The sequence below is a fragment of the Thalia democratica genome, chromosome 9 (assembly GCF_965202585.1).
Source record: "Thalia democratica chromosome 9, ktThaDemo2.hap1.1, whole genome shotgun sequence".
NCBI lineage: Eukaryota > Metazoa > Chordata > Thaliacea > Salpida > Salpidae > Thalia > Thalia democratica.
Genome location: NC_139173.1, coordinates 2,629,801 through 2,650,766, shown reverse-complemented (window position 1 = coordinate 2,650,766; position 20,966 = coordinate 2,629,801). Strand labels below are relative to the sequence as shown.

Here is a 20,966-nt window from a genome sequence, read left to right as displayed (position 1 = left end):
AATAACTGGTTCTGTTGTAGCTACAGATCATGCTTCCATTTCTACTTTGAACATGAATAACGAAGCAGGAACTAGTAACTGTTAGTTTGATTTGTATTTAGATTAAAATCTATTCTAAAAACTTGAAGCTATTACCCGTTGTTTTATGATAAACTTAAACTAAAGCTAAATTTCAAATAACATTAATTAATTAACGATAAGTAAGAGAGCAACATAGTAGAAAGGAAATTACTAGTTAAGGAGCAATAGAAAAGGGAGGCGATTATTTCTTAAGCTATTGCCTTCGTTTTTTTTTAGATTAATATAGGTTATTAAGAAAATGAATTTGAGAATCCTTGATCTAAAGCTAAACGATACAAAATTGATACCAGTTTTGAACAAGAAGCTAAGTAAAGTAAATTTTGTATTACTATGAAAAAAGTTTTTTTTATAGAAACTAAAGGTGTAAACTTTGAAACTAGCAAAAACTCTATCTAATTTAAGGTAGAGTGTTTTTAGTTTTTCATGGGTACATATAATTTTTATTTCTTGTTTGTGTTTTGTAAATAAATATTTTGTTTTTAAATATGACAATAAGCGGCTGTGAAATTTAAAATTTAGTCATAATTTTATTTCATTATGACACAAATAAAAAGGGATTAGTTTAATTTTACTATACTATAGTTTTTTTATGCTAAAGTAATGTTTTATTCGTCCCAAATTATTTTAAGCAAGTAATTTATGTTTTGTTTTGATAGGATAAAACAGAATAGTTATCAAGTATACAGTTTTTTATCTAAATTGTTTTTGAAAGTTCCTAAAAAGAACTTTTTCGTTTTTAAAACATATACAATGTGTATCTAAACCAGGGGTTGGCAAACTGCGGCCCGCGGGCCAAATGCGGCCATCGAAGGGTAAATCTGCGGCCCGCGAGCACGTTTTTTTTTTGAATGGAATGCGGCCCGCGGAAAAAAAATTTATGGCCCGCGAGCATGTAAATGTGGCCCGCTGAGCAAAAAAAGATTAAGTTAAACTTGTTTTGGTTTTATGTTTATTTTCAATAAATTCGTTTTAAGTCCCTGTTTAACATTTTAAAACAATCAAAAAACGTTACAGTATCAGCTTAAAAATGTAAAAAACACAGATTAGCATTTGAACAGGTTTTTTCTCTGTTTCATCATAACTTTCTTCTTACAACAGCATGTTTATGTATTTTTACATGTTTTTTAAAACTAAGTTTCTTTTGTAGACGTTATATTATTAAAAGTTATATTTAGTTGTGCACAAAAACATATAAAATAAAATATTAGTAAGAAAAACTGTTTATTTCATTTTGAATTTTACACATTTTGATATTTTTATAAGTCTTTTTATCACTTTAAACTAATCTCTATGCACACAAATGTACAAAGATGCTCATATTTTAATCGGCATACTGACAATTCCTACCCGATCAAATCCCACCCGCGCACTATTACCACTCAAAAATGTTTTTAACTTTTATTATTTATTCCTTTATTTTTTAACACTTTTTTTTATTTCTATTTAATATTAATTTATGTTTTACCATCACTGTTACCCCTAACCCTTGGTTGGTAAGCGGTTCTCGGATTTGATTGAGTGAAAAATGATCGCGGGTTGGAACTAATCAGTTTCCAATTTTAACCACATTTTATTTAATACTTAAAATTAAGTTTACTTAATTCAAAATTTTCTAAAATTATTGTTTATATAAATGAAGTATCTAGGTGTGTAAAGACACATTTAAAACAATACATGATATAGATTAAAATATTTTTTGATAGGTACGTTTTCATTTTTTAAACAAAGTTTTTTTGACAAACTAAGTTAATTTTTAAGCACTAATATACACAGTTACTGTTTTTTTTAACTACTTATTTAATACAAACTAAATTTAGGGATGGTTAATATATAAGGTTTGTATATTGTTAATCAAAATAGTTCAAATTAAAGCAAATAAACAACTAAAAATTGTTACACACTTAAACTATGACTATCTGTAGATTTCAAATCTCAAGCCAATTTAGTAATTTTTTCAGTTTTTGCTTTGAGTAATTATTTGTATACTAAAATATTAGGCTAGTTTTTGGTTATTAGGCAGGCTTTTTTGCTTTATGAGTGGCAAATTAAATTTATGATGTATGTTTTGTTTAATTTACAGTGTTAGTTTGAATTATAATATATATTAAACTTCAAGTTTTGCAGCTGATAAAATTTGAAATATTATCTATTTAATGGTATACATATAGGTGTGAACAATTAGTGTTGCTTAAAAACTTGAATCCAAGAAAAGCTTGGAATTTGAAAATTTATGCTTAAAAATTCTATAAAAATCTTGAATTTGAGAATTTGTGAAAAATACTGGAATTTTAAACATCTTTAACGAGTAAAGTATGAAATTTCGATTTGACACTAAAAGTTTACTATATAGATACTTTTTTTTAAACACATTAAAAGTAGTTTAACAGTAATTATTTAGTTTTGCTATTTTACTAAAGACAGTTTTTTATTAAATGTAATTAAATTTTATACCAAAAAAAGAAGCAGAAAGTTATACTTTCAAAAACTTTATGTAAGTGCATTGTATTTTTGCTTTTAAGACGCCTTTACCTATTGTTATGCATTGGAACTAAACCTAGAAACTTTTCTAAAATATCAAAGTCAGTAAAAATACCTCTAATAAAAACTCTCAGATGAGCAATATTTGTTGTACCAGTTCTCTCATCTTAACAGATTGATTAAAGTTCTAATTTGATATATGTTGCTTTATAATCTTTAGAGATTTACTACACACGACTTCTTGTTGTCATTGAAGATATAAACAAAAAAAATTACTACTGCCAACATAAATTCTTAAAAAAGTTTTTAATTCTAAACAGTATCTTCTTTTTTTAATTATTTTTGATATTTATAACTTGCCTTAACAGTTTTTTCTGTTTATTCTGTAGTAACTAAATATAATCATTTGCTTTATTTAAACTGACTACAGCTATTTGTTTTTTTTTTGTTTCTCGCAGTAACTCCTAACGTTTTTTAGTTTTTATAGCTCGTCTTATATATCACATTTACTCTTTATATACAACATCTTTATTGCAGATATAGAATTTTTATTATTTTCAATAAAAAGTTACGTTTTTATACTTTATTAATGGCTTAATAAATTTTTAAATTTTGTTAAAAATGTTTAAGAAACGTAATTGTCCATTCAAGCTGACTTATGATAATATTTTTGCTGTATATTTAATTCACTGTTAATAAACTTCGTTATTTATTTATTTTGTGACTTCATTTTAAAAAGGGTTGCCAAACATACAGTCTAGTTTAAAAATTTTAAAAATTCAAACTAGGTTAAACTTGTTTGTGACATTTAAAAGAAACTCAGGTAAATCTTTATTGAAAGACTTTAAATAAATCTTCGAATTCTCAGAACAGTTTTTATGACTGTAGTGGAGTTAACTAATTATAATTTTTTCTGGTCTACTTATACATTGTGTACTTTTTATACTGAAGATATTTTAGTTAGGCATCTAAGCTTGATTAATTGCAAGCTTTTTCACTTTTCTAAAGTGGAAACCCTGTTAAAATTTATTTAATTACTAATAAGTTACTATATTAGAGTATTCGAGCAATAAATATATTTAAAAAAAGTACACAGTTAATTAATACTTAAGTATATTAGTCAATGTAAATTTTACTCCAATAAATTATCATAATTAAAAAAGGCATTCTATGTGTAGTTTAATATAATTAAAATTGATAAAGTAAACGAAAGTAAAACTTTTTTTAGTGTGACTAAAACTAAAATCAAAAGTTTATTCAAATATCACTATAACTAAAACTGCGGCCCGCGAAGATTTTGGAAACTTGAAGTTTGGCCCGCGAGCACCAACTGCCTGCCGACCCCTGATCTAAACCTTTTTTTATAAATACTATCTGTTTGAACAAATAACTTAAAATACAAAAAAAAGTTTTTGTAGTTATTTTAAGGCATTAAAAAAAATCTGTTAAAATTTTAAATGTTTTTATTTTTATCCTGTTGTCAATATGTTTTAACAATGCAGCTAATCTTTTAAGTATCCTTGCAGAAAAGTAATAAATATTAACATTAACGTAATTCTAAAACAACTTTTTCAGCACAAACTCAAAAAGGCTTATTAAATCTTCGAATGGAATTAAGAAAAAAAGATGAGACAATCACACAAAGAGATGAGATCATTTCAAGGAGAGATGAGACAATCACAAAAAGAGATGAGTTAATAGCAAAAAAAGAAGAATTAGAAAAAACTCTGTCAGTGATTAAAAAAATTTTACTTGAAGATTATAGATCTGTCGAAGAGAATAAAAGAAAATTGTTGGGGCTTGCATCTACTGGTAAGTAAACAATAATAAAAACTTTTTTTAGTTGAAAAAAAAGTTTTTTATTATGAATATTTTAAAATATAATTACCATATGCTAACATATATTTTTCGAACTCAGTTTTTAATTTTGAAAGCTAAGAACGTACTTTTAGTTTAAATTTTGCCATTAGACAAAATCAAATTATTTTACAAAATGAAACTTTTTGAATTACGTAAAGCAAAGTAGATGTATATTATAACTAGTAGCTAATGTTGTAAATGTATAACAATTAAATATAAAAAGAAAATGAACTAGGTAAAAAAATTATTTTAAAAATTCTAACTATAAAGTTTTAGTTTAGTCCTTATTGATCAAAGATTTTTTTAAATTAAACTCTACTACAACTTGTAGTTAAATTTTAAAGTCAAAAGTCATAATAGTAAATAAAATGCAACTACAAAAGTTTTATTTCATATGTAAATACAACGTCATATAAATAAAATCAATATCAAATAAGTATAATTTGAATAAAACTAAAGTTAAATAAGAAAATTAATACAGCTTTTATAACCATTAGTGTTTTTATATTTTCATTAAAATAATATCTTAACAACTATTTTCTCATAGGTTTAAACTTAAATGATACTAAATATTTTTTTAGTAAGTGAGCTAAATCAAAAAGAGTTAACTTCTACTTCAATGGATAAGAAATATTTAAAAATGAAAAACTCTGAATTACTACAGCTTCAAAAAAATACTGAAAACTCCTTGTTTATGGTGAACCGGTTACTACAGAATGAAATTAAACAAAAAACTGAAAACTTCATAAAATCTAACAAACCACTATCTAAAATGTTTAATTTTTTAAAAGTAAATCCTTTTTCAGAAACTGCAACTTCTTCAAAAGCTTTGAAACCAAGTTGGTAGTTTGTATAAGTAAAATATTTAATTTATTTTGTTGTTAAAATTATAATATTTTTAATTTAAGCTTTAGTATACTCGACAAATTACTTTCTCGTTTTTATCCCAATTGAGGCAATATGTAATTTAAGTACGCCATTATTTTAATGCAATTTAAACTATGTGCTTTTCATCGTATTTTTTTTATTTTCTGAATATAAGTGTTTTAAATTTAATTAAAGCAAAACCAAAACTGTAAAACTCAAAATTAAGAACTATACTATTTTCATTTTCAAGTAAATAAGTAGTACAACAAACTTGTTAACAAAATCTATTAAACATCTATTTTTAAGTTTTTACTTACTTTAGTAGTAAACTGCATATGGTAAAACTTTTTTAATTTATAAAAGCAAAAAAATATAAACAATTTTAAAACATAAAAGTAGTTTTCCTGAAAACTAATGAATGTATATTTATTTTAGTTAAAATAACTATGTTCTTCATTTTAATTATTTTATAAACACTTGAATCTTTTTAAACTTTACTAAAATCTGCTTCAATAGTAAAATTACACGTTAACTCTTTCAAACTATGTAAAAATTTAAATTAATTATTGTGCTACTACAAAAAGCAATAAAAGCAAACCTATCTAAAAAAACCTTAAGAACAAAATGGTTAACATGTTGTCAAAAAAGTTATATTTTCGGCTAATTGTGTGTTTATTTTAAGTGTTAGTTTTATTAATTTTAAAATATTAGCCAAGTTTCAGTTGATAAACTTTTGATTGCTTCATTTAAATTTAGGTTTTTTGGTAAAAACTGTAAGAGTTAAAGATGGGTTAGGATTAAAATATTGTTTGGGTTAAAAAAGGTAAAAAGATACTCGAAAAAAACAAACATACAAATTTACTCAAGGGTATCAGTAAAAACTGCATGAATATGAGGCAATGGCTAACATTTTAAAGCCTCCTTATTTCATAATTTAATCATTTTTTTAAACTATCTAATTATTGCGATTAAATTATTTGGCTGATCAACTGTTTTATGCAAGTTATAATTTTAACAGCAATTCTTGTTTCCGGTGGACTTGAAAAATTGAAATCAGCCTACAAATATGAAGAAGGAAGATGGGTCAAATTAAAAAAACTACCAAATGAACGATATTGGCACAAATCAATCGAAGTTGGTGGTCGGAGTTTCATCATTAGTGGTAATGTTTGCATTAAAGTATTAGAATACAAGAAAGGGGAATTTAAACAAGTTGCTGAATTGGAAGGTGAACTTTTTGATTTCTCCGTCTGCAAATTCGATGAGCAGAACATACTGATTGGTGGAGGGTGGAACAGCAGAAAAAATGTAAACTTTTTAATATTAACACTTTTAAATTTAGTTCAATAGCGGATATGAAACAAGGAAGAACAAGTTTCGCACTTGTTGAATGCAATCAAAAGTTTTATGCTGTCGGTGGATTTTTTAATAATTCAATCGAATGTTATAATAAAGTAACTAATAGTTGGTCGCATGTATTTAATATGAAACATGATAGATGTTTTCACCAAGCAACAAATTATGAAAATCTTATTTTTATATTTGCAGGTTGGCGTGGTAACGATTATTTTTCTAATAAAATAGACGTTTTTGATCCTATTAATAATAATATATATGAACTTGATAGTGAACTTAAAATTGGTCGTAATAGTTTTGCATTCTGCCGATTAAATGATTGTGTTTATTTGATCGGTGGTGAAACAAAAGATGGTAAAACGAATAAAGTTGAAGTTTTTGATTTAAAAGATAAGACTTCATATTTTATTGAAAACTTACCATATTCTACTGATAATTTATCTGCTTGCATTTTGTATGCTTAAATTATTAACATTTCTTTTTACATGTGTTTGTGTAAATTTAAGGTTTTTAACTTGATTTATTCTTTATATTTTAGGTTGTTAAAGAAAAACATTAAAAGTTTTAACTGTTTTTATACAGAATTGTATTTTAACCCTTTTTAAATGAAAAACAAAAAAAAAAAACTTAATAGTTAACTTTATTAAGAATATAAAATTCACATGAAAAAATTTATGATAGATTAAACTATTCTATTTTAGTGTCATTAAGTTTTACGCAAAATACCTTTAAATATTATATTTACTAAAATGCTTTTTCTGTAAAAATAGTTTTTTAACTTTTTGTAACAAGCTAAACTGATCGAAAGTTTTTTGTTGTTCACAAAAGTTTGTTTGTATAAAATTATTTTTTTTGGTATAAACATTGGTTTTGATAACTCAAATTTATTACAACAAAAAACTTAAATACTTTTATATGCTTTAACTGAGTTTCTAGTTTTTGAAACATCTCAAAAATCTTTAAACAATAACGGTGACATAAAAAATTGTTTGTTATTTTCCATTTATATATTTTTTCGTGTGTCCTGTTTAAGTGGCTCAGGTTTTGATGCCTGAGTCCAACATTGCACAATAAACAATATAATAATAATAATAATTTAGTGTTTAAAATAAATTGGTATACTTTTAAAAACCATGAGATATCTTTCAAAACTTCTACTTTAGTTATTAATTGCTCAATAAAACAGTTTTTCAATACGTATTGCTTTTTTATTTGTAAAATTTTGTCTTTTCAATTTTTTTAGAATATTAAAAGGATAAATTTGTAATTAAAAAACTCAAAAAAAAAATTGAGTTGTGAAAACAATTAAAATAACAAAATAATTTGATATTCTTTAATTACTTTATAAATTAAACGTTTGATAAACTGAAGAATATTTTGATAGGTTAATTTTAAACAAGTTGATTATTATTTTGGTTTTTGGCTTAAGATTAACTTTTCTTTTTTGATGTTTTGTATATAACTTTACTTACATTTGTTTATTTTCTGTATTACTTTTCTTATGAAATAAGTTTGAATATATTAGATTAATGTTAAAAAATTTTTATTATAAGAAGTTTATTGAAAAATTGAACGATTTGTTTTATACTGTTATAAAGTATTTAATTTTTATCATAACAAACTTTTTAATCATGTATCAATAAAACATTAAAGATTGAAGTTTTCTATTAACTATGTAACATTACACAATAAAACAACTGAAACTTTATAAACAATTTTAATGGAAATTAGTTGAAATATTATATTTAACCAAATTTGAATTTTTGTCTTTTTTTAGATTTCAGTACAATTTAACTTAAATATCAAGGTTTAGCACAACATTAATAAGCTAAGCTTAAACCTAATATAAAATATGTTAAACTAAATAAACAAACGCATGTCACAAAACAAACTTTATGAGTTACGTCACGATATACTAGTTCAATCAGTAGTATCACACATATTTGAGTTAATTATTCGATTTTTTTCAAAAAAAAACTTTAGTTAAATGAGTTAGATATCGATTGGTATTATAAACCTTAATAGTTACAATTCAATAGAAGCTTTGTTTTCTACGATTTATCAACTTGAAGCGTTTGAATAAATTTTATATATATTTTTTTAGTATTAGAGATTAATTTTAAGCTTTATAAGTTTTAAAGTCTAAAAATGTGTTAGACATGTAGTAATTTAAGTATTATTTTAAGTAATGTAGGACTAAATACTATTTTTAAGGTAAGTATGTTTTATAAAACGTTTACTAGTTTATTTTAGCTACTCTTATTATATGTTTTAATATAAATTAATTTTATAAATAAGACTTTGCTTTTTTTTTTAAAGTTTATCAATCTCTCCAATATTTTGCATTTAGAAAAAAAAGTAATTTAAATAAACTAGCTAAAAAATTAGCCAATAGAAGCTTTTTAACGGTTGCTTACACATAAACTTAATCTGTTTATCCGCATCTTATATAAACAAATAAATAATAATATATAAAAACTGTTGAACAATATGCTTATTGATTGTAAACTTAAATCGACACTAAAAAAACGAACAGTTTTTATTCGTACTTTATTTAGTTTTGTAATATTTATAAATTATTTCAAGCTTATTAACGTACCAATAACTTTAATTTTTACTTTTAGTAAACAATGATTGAATTAAGAACACATAAACATAAGACATCAATAAATGGCACGAGCTCTTTACTACATGTAGCGGATACTTTAATTTATTTGCATTGTTTTACAGTAAACTTGTTTGAAATTCATAAAATTTTTGGTAATTTAACGGGAGCAGGTCAGAATAGCACGGCGTCACTTTAGTACAGGGGTCACTTTAGTACGGGGGTCACTTTAGTACGGGGGTCACTTTAGTACGGGGGTCACTTTAGTACAGTGGGTCACTTTAGTACGGCTTCACTTTAATACAGTGGGTAACTTTAGTACGGGGGTCACTTTAGTACGGGGGTCACTTTAGTACGGGGGTCACTTTTGCACGGCTTCACTTTAGTACAGTGGGTCACTTTAGTACAGCTTCACTTTAGTACAGTGGGTCACTTTTGCACGGCATCAGTTTATCATGGAGCGTCATTTTTGCACTATTTCTTTCTTGATTTTTTTTTGACTGATCGTTATTTTGCACAAACCAATCCTTTTTAAGCCTTCATTTGAAAAATTTTCGAGAACAAATTTTTAATTACAAAAATTTAGAACTTTGTAATACTTAAAACACGTGTTTAAAAACTTAATTAAAAATTAAAAGTAATCACGCATTAGGTTCGTATAAAATTCAAACTTAATTTACAACTTTTTTTTGAACTTTTTTAATAGTTTTTTTAAACGTAAAGTACATCTAACACTAATTTATAATGTATGAAACTAATTTCAATACTTTAAAAATATAGTTGTATCCAAAAATATAGTATAAAGTTTTTAAGTTTTATGGTCAACTTAATTAGATTTAAAAGGTTTAATTTAGTTGAATAGTGTAAATACTTGAAACCTTTTTGAAATTCTCTGATTTTTAGCCTAAAAATGAAAATAAAAACTTTAGAATACTAAGACTGTTATATTACTACATGGTATGAAGAATTAAAAAGTATTATACATTAATTACAAAATCAGTGAATAAAGATACAATAAAAGTTTTTAAAAGCAGATTTTGATTAGTTTTTAAACAGTTTTGCTAATTTGTTTTTTTACAAAGTCTTGAAAAATCTCAACTTATTTTCAATTCAAGAGAAATATACTTTTGTACTGATTAGTAATTATGTTTACTATCTTATTGTATTATTTATTATTTATTGAGTTTAAAATTTATTTGATTATTAAGTAACAAACTTAAACATTTTTAGGTTTGATATTGAATAATGTTTAAATATATAATACTAATACATCTAAAAAAAACTAAAAAATATGAAATTAAGTTTTCTTTAAAACTAAAAGACAAACTAAAAAAAAAGTTCTAATTCAAGCTTATAATTCCTACAAATTTAGAGTATTAAAATTTATTTTCACCAGTAAAAATAAAATGTTTCATAAATCCTTCTGTTGAAAAAATTGAGTTCTTTCAAAAATAAGGTCCCGTGCAAAATTGACCCATTGTGCTAATGTGACGCCGTGCTAAACTGTCGCTGTGCTATTCTGACACCTACCCAATTAACTCCTACTTACTTTCAATTTTTGAAAGAATTTAACTAAGTTTCAAAAAAAAAACATACTTTTGTTGTTTAATTTATATAAAAGTATGTTTTATAATACCCACTAAACTCAAATCTGTTGTTTAGATTTAATGCTTGAACTGTATTACTCAAATATTGAATTGTACTAAAAATTATCGGATACTTTTAAAATATTGGTCAGCTTCAAGTAAAATTAAGGTAAAAAAAGCATAATTTTTTAAACGGCTTGGTTCAATGTTTCTTTAAAAAAGTTTAGTGGAGGACGAATTAAAATATTTATAGGCAAGAATGACTTATAGCTATAATAGTTGAAAATGTCAATAACAATATTTTACGCAAGAATGTGCATCAAAGTTATTTTTGTGTGAACACAAACTAAAAAAAAATGTCAATTTGGGTTATCTCTATTTTTTATTTTTCAAAGGTTGAACTTCGCTGTTTCTAGTAATATTTAAAGTGTGTATAAAAATCATTTAAGTGTAAGCCGAAATTTTATGGTCGATATAAGTACTGTCATAGTAAGTGTTAATTTGTTTCCAAATAAATATTTTTATAATTTCTAGTTGTTTAATACGTTAGGATACAGTAGACAATTAACTATAACAATTAATTAATTCGTTTTAATAAACATACAATAAGGATTGTAGTATGTAAGAAACTATTCATTAACTAAACTACTGTATGATACTTTCATATACCTTCATAGCCTTATCTTTGTCTTTTAAGTATATCAGGTATGTTATTCTACACAATTAAAACTAAAATATAAATTAATCGTTTAAAATATAAACTGTTTATGTTACAACTTTTAGACATAAGTAAAAAAAATAACGGTATTTATTAATTATAGGTACGCAATTTTAAGTAAATTAATATATAACGAAAAATATCAATAAAAGTTTTAAATTATACTTGTACGGTACATTGTACAATAGTTGAATTAACATTACAAGAAAATTTGTTGGTTAGGTATTGACCCAAAAATTTTATGTAAAAAATTCTCACTCGAAAACTCTGTAATTAATTTCGTATTGGATGAAAGCATATTGTGTTCCTAAACTTAAATGAAAACAATCATTATAAACATCGTTTTTTACTTGTTTTGTTAAAACGTTCAGTAAATAGCAGTAGACAATAATAATTAATTTTAGTTAAAAAATTTAAACTGTCAGAACTTTCAAAACTACAATAAATTTCAAACTTTGTCGTTTATTATAGTATAAATAAAATATTTAAAGAAGTTTTTTTTATTGATTTAAAGACACTATCTAAATACATCATAATGAAATTAAATTAAAAAAAAGTTATATAGTTTTATAGAGTATATATGTAATATTAAGTATTTTCAGTCTAAACTTTAAGCATAGATAAGAAAGTAAATAAAAGAAGGATACTTAAAAAACATTTAAATTAAAAAAAAGAATAAATAGGTTTTGTAAACTTGATTTAAAATTTTTTAAACTTAGATTCAAAAGTTTGAAATTTGTTGAATAATAAAAAGTGTATATTAGTTACAACATACAAACATACAGCATAAAGTACTTAATTAAAGAGCTTTAAAGTGTTTCAGCCTAAGATTTAGTCAAATAAAAATATAAGTTTATCAAATTGCATTTCGGAAATAGTTAGAAAAAAAAGTAGTTCTATAACGATGTTGTTTATTACAAGGATAACTATTAAGTAAAATGCGTATTTGAAAGTTTAAATAAAAAAAGAAGTCCTAAAAGGTACAGCTAGAAATGAATTAATTTCTAGTCATATCTGTTAGTAATTAAATGACTAAAGAAAACAATTAAAAGTTTTTTGTTTATTGAAAGTTGCCAATGAAAAAAAAAATTATTTTAAGTAAACAAACATTTATAGAATTTTAAACTATCTTACAATTTTTGTTTTACACGATTTAAACGTATGTTATTATCCAAACTTGAAAATAAAAGTACTATGTTAAGTAAGTATTGATATGTTAGTAATTGAAACACTGATAGTTAAAACTTGATTTAAGCTTAAATATCTGTTTATTATATATACCGTATATCGCTTTAGAATTTTTTAGCACTTGTTAGTCTTAAAAGTAAATCATTTCGTTTTTAGTTTTAAATAAAGCCCAAGTACTGTTATTAAATTAGACATACAAAAAGTTTGGAAATAGTATTAAAACAATTAAAAAATTTAAAACTCATATTAGTAATTTTTGAATTAAATATCTATTTTTTTAATTATGGTAAATTACTATAACCAATAAATTGTTATACTTGTATGTTTTATTCTTTTTATCATTAAATAGTAGTACATTTTGTTAAAAAATTAATATGTAGTATAAATGTAATTAAAACTATTAAAGTTATAAAAAAAGAAGTTTTTTACAAGTATTTGTTTAACCACTGTGCCGAAAGTATCAATTGTTATATACTGTTCATAATTGTTTAAAGTTTTATATGAGCTATACTTCAATATTTCCACTAAGCTAAGAAAACTAAATATAACAGCTTAGTTAGTTGATTAAGTTTGTGCTAAAACTAAGTTTTCCTAAAAATTTTTGTGATAAGTTTTCAAAGTACATTAAAGTTTACTACTAAATTTACGTTTATTTATTTAAAACTATAACATATGACTTAAACAAAGAATTTTAAGCTAAAACTTGATTAAAAAAAATGTTCTACTTAGTAGTTTCTTAATACTTTTTAATATTATTTAAATGATACTTAGTTTTCTGAGTTTAACGGTTATACCTAGTTTGTTTGTAATTTAAAAATTATATAAGGCTTTTTAAACTTTAAAGAATTTTTTAGTAGTTACATTAATTAAAAATTGAATTAACTTAAACAAAAATATATCGAAAATAAAATATAAACGACTTAAATATAACGATTTATGACTAAAATACACTCTTTTTAAACATTAAGACAAATAGTAAAAGCATTTTATAACGAATATTATTTATTTAAATATGAATAAAGTTTTGATATTCTTATCGCCTACGTTAGTAAACTCAATTGAAACGGTACAAGCTGAGCAAATAAATTTTTTTTTGTTAATGCTAAAAAACTTGCACTAGACTGGCTAGTAAAAAGCGATAACCAAAATATACCGTTTTTTGCAAACTATTTTTACTACTTTATGTGAACTATTTTTTGAAATATTTAGATTAAGCTTAATGAAACACATTACATAACCTTATTCTATAAGTACTCAAGATATTGATAATGTACTTAAGCTATAAGTACTATTTGCTGGTCTGAGTCAATTTTTTTTAAATAATTTAAGCATTTTTAATGCTAATCTAATTGTCATTAGTTATTACCTTGACAAATAAATTAAAACACTCATACTTTTTTGGAACAACCAAAGTTGATTTTGTTTGTTTTAGAATATTTGCAGAATGATAAAATTAAAAAAAATTTTTTTAGATTCCTACAAATAAAAATAGGTTTTAATGATAAACTTGTAAGTTATACAAATAACTACAAATAGGCAACTATAAATGTCAACTCTATTAACGTTAGCTAAACTTTAATTTTCACAAAACGTTTTTTATTTTGTTAAAAAAATCGTCTTTTTATAAGTTGATTTCAATTAAATGTAGTTATTTCAAGTAAGCCTTAAAGTTTTTTTTGAACATGATTTGTAATTTAAACAGTAATACAAACTTTATTCCCTGGTTTAATATTTTACTATTCTATTTATAGATTTAGCCAATTTTTTTATAACCATACAATAAAATTATTTCCATAATCAGAAATTATTAACTATCTTTTTAGACGTTTGCTTTTTAAAAAAACTGAAGAAAAGGCTAATCGAGTTTTTGATACTAGATAATAAGGTTATTTGGGTTGAAAAAAAAACCTTACATGTTGTGATCACAAGATAATAAATTATATAAGACTTTCATATTTCATTTAGACTTTGGAACAAAAAAAGTATATTGAAAACAAAAAAAGCTAATTACATACAATACAGCTATAGCTTGTTGTTATTACCAAGCAGTTAATCATTGTGACGTAACGATTAATGTGTGGGCATGTCACAATAAACAAGCAGAAATCAACTCATATTACATCCTCACTATTCATATTTTGCTTTCTGCTTAAAATGCAAGAACCGTGGTTAATATTTATCAGAACATTCGAGCTAAGGTGCTGACAACAAGTCATATTTGAAGCAACAGAAAATAAAAATGAACCCTGTGAGTTTGAATTGCTTAATTAAACTAAATAGTATTAAAATCAATTCAAAGCTTTTAATAAAACAATTTTTTATAAAAGTTTGATAAAAGTTTGAATTGGTTAATAGATAAGTGAGTAAAATATAATTAAGGGAAAAAAATTAAGGTTATAAAATGATATCTTATAAAAAATAATTTAATTTATAAAAAGAAACTAATAACTCTTAATGTCTTACTTACTTTAATCAATTTTATACTTAATAAAGATTAAATTATGTTTTTACAAACTATAATTTTTGATAAAGTTGTTGTAATCAGTGAAAGTATTGTTTATACATAAATATTTAATTATAATATTTTTTTAATTTAAATTAAACCTAAACAAGTAAACAGTATATGTGTAATAAAGTACATTGGAACTATTTAAGCGGTTTTTGTAAAAAGCTGTTTGAAAGTATTTTAAGCTCATAGAAGAAATTCAAATTCAAATTTTCTTAAACTACTTTCTTAAAGTTGTAATCGTTATTTTTCTAGCTAGTTACAATTTTACCAGTTTTATAATAAAATGAACCAAAAAAGATTTGCTTGCCTAAAACCAATTAGTTAAATCTAATAAATACTAAAACTAGTTGTATTTCTGCAACAAATTTTAACATTTAAAATTGAAATTAAGTTTTTCAAAGTTTTGGTAGGTCAGTTTTTAAAGTCTGACAACATGTAGCTAAACTTGTGAAAATTTTATTTACAAAACTCTTATCATTAAATAAAGGCTTAAAAATTTATTTATTTTAGTAGTTTTAAGCATAAGACTGTTAATATTTTGAGCTTCAAGTACGCAATTACTTATATATTATCCTGAAAGATTAAATATTAGTCTTTATGTTGTTGGAATATAATAACATGTGTTGTTGACAATAAAAAAATCATTTTTAGGGTCGTTTTAGGCTTTAGATCGAACAACTTAACAATCTTCACAAGCAATAAAAATTTTAATGCAATAAAAAGTTTGTTTAAGATGTACTAGGTGCACCTGTGAAAAAAACTACGTGTGTTATGACGTAGCAATTAAGTTAAGAGCTAAAGTATGCTACGTGTACACATTATGCATATTCTATTAGTGAATGTGAAATTATTGGGATCTCTACAAGGAATTGTATTAATTCTTAAAAAAACATCGTTTTTCTAACACCATTGTTTTTGTATCCTTGAAACAACATAACTAATAAAAAATATGTATATTTGTATACAAAACATCTGTATGTTTACATTTAACATTTAGTTCACTGTAACAGTTTTTGTTAAACAAACAGTGAAAGTGAAACCAATAAGTAAATTCATTTAAACTAACAAACAAAAAGAAATACGCTGAAGAACATTGCCTCGCCAAGTACAAAAAGAAAAACAATGTATAAATAAACATGTATATTTATGTATATTTATTTATTTCAAGTTATTTTTAACGCAAGAAATTGGAGCTAAATATTTAATTAAATAATAAACAATAATTTTTTGCAATTGTGTCATAAGTGAGATAGGAATATCTCACATATTCATCAGAAAAGCTTTAGAGGGCTATGTGAGATGTTTCTATTTCCTACATGAAACATTTGTAAAAAAGTGTCGCTTATAATAAAACTGAAAAATATATAAATATATATACCACAGATTTATTCCGATAAGCTTAGCTTATCAGGATCTCCAGGATTTAACGCCTTTTAACGTTAAATCTTATAAGTATATATACAGTATTTATTTTAAATAACTTAGAAGATGTAAACAATTTTAGTGTGGCTTAAATATTAAATGATTTATTTAGTGAATTAATAATCCTTATAGTTTTTTGCTTATTTTCATGTGCATCTTAACTAATGAAAAAATGTTTAAACATATAGTTACAATTAACTGCGTAGTTAACATTTTATAATCAGTTTTGCAAAGTATATATATATAATCAGTTTTCAATTTTCGTTGTACACAAAGCTTACTTATGTTTTAACATTTTACTAACAGCAATACGAAGAAGAAGAATATTTTCTTGCCAAGTTCAACAAGAACAACAATGCTGACGCTGCCCCAGAAAAAGATGCAGCAGATACCGCTGAAGGCGCAGCTGAAGGCGCAGCTGAAGGCGCAGCTGAAGGCGCAGCTGAAGGCGCAGCTGAAGGCGCAGCTGAAGGCGCAGCTGAAGGCGCAGGTGAAGGCGCAGGTGAAGGCGCAGCAGGTGAAGGCGCAGCAGGTGAAGGCGCAGGTGAAGGCGCTGGTGAAGGCGCAGCTGAAGGCGCAGCAGCTGAAGGCGCAGCAGGTGAAGGCGCAGGAGGAGAAGGCGCAGGAGGAGAAGTCGCAGGAGGAGAAGGCGCAGGAGGTGAAGGCGCAGCTGAAGGAGCAGCTGAAGGAGCAGCAGGAGTAGGCGCAGGAGGAGAAGGCGCAGCAGGAGAAGGCGCAGCAGGAGAAGGCGCAGCAGGTGAAGGCGCAGCAGGAGAAGGCGCAGCAGGAGAAGGCGCAGCTGAAGGCGCAGCTGATACCGCTGAAGAAGCCGTTGAAGCAGGTGAAAATGTTACCTTTAGCAAAAAGAAAAAATGCACTCTCTTGTAAACTAAGAGGCTTTATTGCACTATTTTTGATTTAATTCTACTTGAACTTTTCTGGGCACACTGTTGTAAATTAAATTACCAATTTAACAATATTATGTGCAATATTTTCTAAAAAACCAATATCTTCCGTATAAGCAATAAGATAGTAATACTTTTGTAATTAAATTGTTAGAAGGTGTAGCTAGTCGCCACCTTTTTGTGCAAACAATTTAAAAATAGGTCTTAAAGGGGCTTTTTGATGCAAATTTGGTAACGAAAAGTTTAACGTTTAACTTACTAGTTTTAGAAAAGACATACCAATTGTTTTTCTTGTTTAAAATTTGCCACTTTAAAATGTTAGCGTTGAGCTTCATAAACATTTTTAAAGAGAGCATTTTACGATTTTAATTAACAGTTTTTTTTAATTAATTAAGGATATGTACTTTTTATGAGTATTTTTACAAGATTAAAAAAAAAATATTATACGGCATTTGAAACTATTTCAGTTTTAAAAGTGTGTCTTATAATAGATGCCCATTTGTTGCTCAAAATGTACTTTTTTTTTGTTTTTGAATTTAACATAATATGTATTAACTTATTTATTTAAAAAGACGTATTTCTATTTGAATTAATATATTTATTAATTACAAATTGTTTTGTACATTGTTTGCAAAATATAAATGTATTTGTGCTAATTTTCTAGACAAGTAATCACTAACACATCGTTTTAGTTTATCGTGTTTATTTTACTGAAATAAATACTGTTACAAACTTAACCACTTGTTTTATTTTATTTTGCAATTGTGAAAGTAAACAGTTTATTAGCAGTGAGTGGTAAATATTTAAACATTCTAAGGTTAGTTTCGATGGAAATACAATTAAAATTTTTCGAAGTAAAGTTCAAAATTATCGCTATTTTTGTTCTGCAATTTGAATGGTCAATAAAAGTAGTTATCACTAGTCAAGGTATATGCTGTTTTATAAACTTCGCTTTTATTATACTTGAATTTCTAAACGACAAGAATAAGAAGTTGAAATTTAAAGAGTAAAAAAGAGCAGAAAACGTTCACTTTTTAATCGTTTACTTAATTTAATGTAGATTTAAGAGCATGAAAGTTTAAAGTATAATTTGTATAGCACTGAAGCAAAGCTATTAACCAGAAATTCACTTAAAGGCATACAGGTATAAAGTATTAATATATAGGTGGGCGTATAATCTTTTCAACACTATATGGTGCTGTTGAGCAAGATAATGTTAATTTGGCTGTTTGTACAAAAATGTTTGTACAAATATAACAGCTATAATAAAGCTGTTATATTTGTACAAACAACACCATTGTTTGTAGTGTTATATAACAAAGTAATGAAAATGTTTACTGTATAACTGTTTCTTTTAATTATAACTACAAGAAAAATTTTAGTTCACTAAAAAACTCAACATTGCAGTTATAAAAGCTGAAAAATTGTTACTTTAGATTTCTCATGTAATAAAATATTAAACAAAGTATCACTAGTAAAATCGAATAAAAAGTACAGATTTAATAAAAAATAATTTAAAAATTATCTTTTTTAATTCTATAAGCTTCATTATTTTATATAAGATTTGAATTGTCACACAATATTTAAAAATGATGTAATAAAAATATTAACGTTCTTTTAAATTACACAGGAAAAAAATAAAACATAAAATTATCTGCATTTATCATTACCTATTTGTTAAAATAAACTAAAAAAAAAATTAAGTATAGAGGGGCTTTAAAAGTAGTAGTGAGTAGCTTTTATAAAAAGTAATTTAATTTTTCAATAATATCATTATAAAAACGAACAAACACACAAATTATGTCTGCTTGCATGAATTAAACTATTTGAAACTAATATTTAAAAACAATTGCTGTGTAACTGTAATTTCTTATAAGTTTTCGTTTTTACTTTGTACAAGTTGATCAAAGTTTATACACCAGACGCCTTCACAGCTTGTAAGAATAAAAGCAAAAGACTATTTGTTATTAAGTTTTTTAATTTTTTAATTACACAATTTAAAGTTAAACTTTTAGTTATGTTTACTTACGACCTTTTTTTCATAACAAAACTATTGAATTTAGTTGAAAATGCAATAAATATGACGACTAACCTAATTTTATATATAAATTAATTTAAACTTTTTTAAAGAAAAAAATAAAACACTTAGAATACACTTAAAAAAAAACTGCCTATTTAACAACTAATAGCTTTACGAATAAGTTGATACTTTTAAATTATTTTAAAATTACTATTACGTCACGACTAATACCGTGTTATTACGTCACACAGCCAAGAAGGGACTTGGAAAATTTTTCAAGTGCAACATCATCTAATCTCAACTTGGGGGATTTTGCTGAAACACTTTGGCGAAAATACGAACTGCGCACATCACAAAATCAGTTCTTAAAAATTATTTAATCACTTTTTATTCTCACTATTTTTAGTTTTGTTTAGATTCTCTTTTCTTCGCAGATTTTTAAACCATAAAGCTGTTTTAACTTTCAAAAAATTAAAAGTTTTTATTTAAAAATAGAATTTTTAAGGGTTGCTTTAAATTTGAAAAGCTACAAGTCCCTAGACTCATGTTCTTTATTTTTACAGTTGTGTAATTCATGTGAATTCCTTTAAACTTAAAACTTTTTAATTTTCTTATTCATATATTTTTATAATCAATAAACATGTTATTCTAAAGTCTATATTTTTCATTAAAATCTACTTAAATTAAATTATAAGTTTTTGTAAAACTATTGCTGGACTTCAAAACTATAATAATATTATAAAGATAAGTCAGCAACAAAGCTGTTACACTTTATACAGAATTGTTAAATACTATTATATGCATCAAGAGTATAAATTATGGTGAACTTTAATCAAGCTGTTGAATTTAAGCTAAAGTTGAAAAAGTATTACCTAAAAATATTTTTGTAAACTGGATTTTCGAAATCAAGTTGTAGAATAACTTTAGGCAAAAAATATTTTTCAAAAAAGTTTATCTGCTAAATTAATTATACATAACAAATCAGTTTTACGATTTAAAATATAGTTGTCTGAACTTAGAAATTATCTAAATAAATATTATTAAAGTCACTAATTTTTGATGTTAATCAAAATATAAATTATAACTTATAATATAATACTGGTAATAGATTAATATCATTAAAACAATAACCAATGCTTGTTTATACTTTATTGTTGGTGCAAAGTGAACTTAAACTAAACTTTTTAATAATATCATCTTATGCTATATTGAAAGAAAATTCTTTATAATAATTTTTAGTGATATAATTTTTTAAGTTGCATTTAAACTAGAACTGTCTTAAGTCAAATTTCTGATCAGCAACTATAGGCGAAGTTGTTTTAACTTGTTATTTTACTTGTTTTATTTTTACAACCGTTACGAAGTAAGTGA

At 24.7% G+C, this 20,966-nt stretch overlaps 1 protein-coding gene across 1 annotated transcript; it reads left to right on the top strand.

The window, feature by feature from the left end:
- Positions 1-14,895: 14,895 nt before the first annotated feature.
- LOC145844108 (uncharacterized) lies at positions 14,896-19,985 on the top strand. Its single transcript, XM_082951457.1, has 3 exons — positions 14,896-14,987; positions 16,977-17,511; positions 19,847-19,985. The coding sequence occupies exons 1-3, from the start codon at positions 14,979-14,981 to the stop codon at positions 19,888-19,890; spliced, it is 588 nt and encodes a 195-aa protein (XP_082807583.1). The 5' UTR covers positions 14,896-14,978; the 3' UTR covers positions 19,891-19,985.
- The last annotated feature ends 981 nt before the right edge of the window (positions 19,986-20,966 follow it).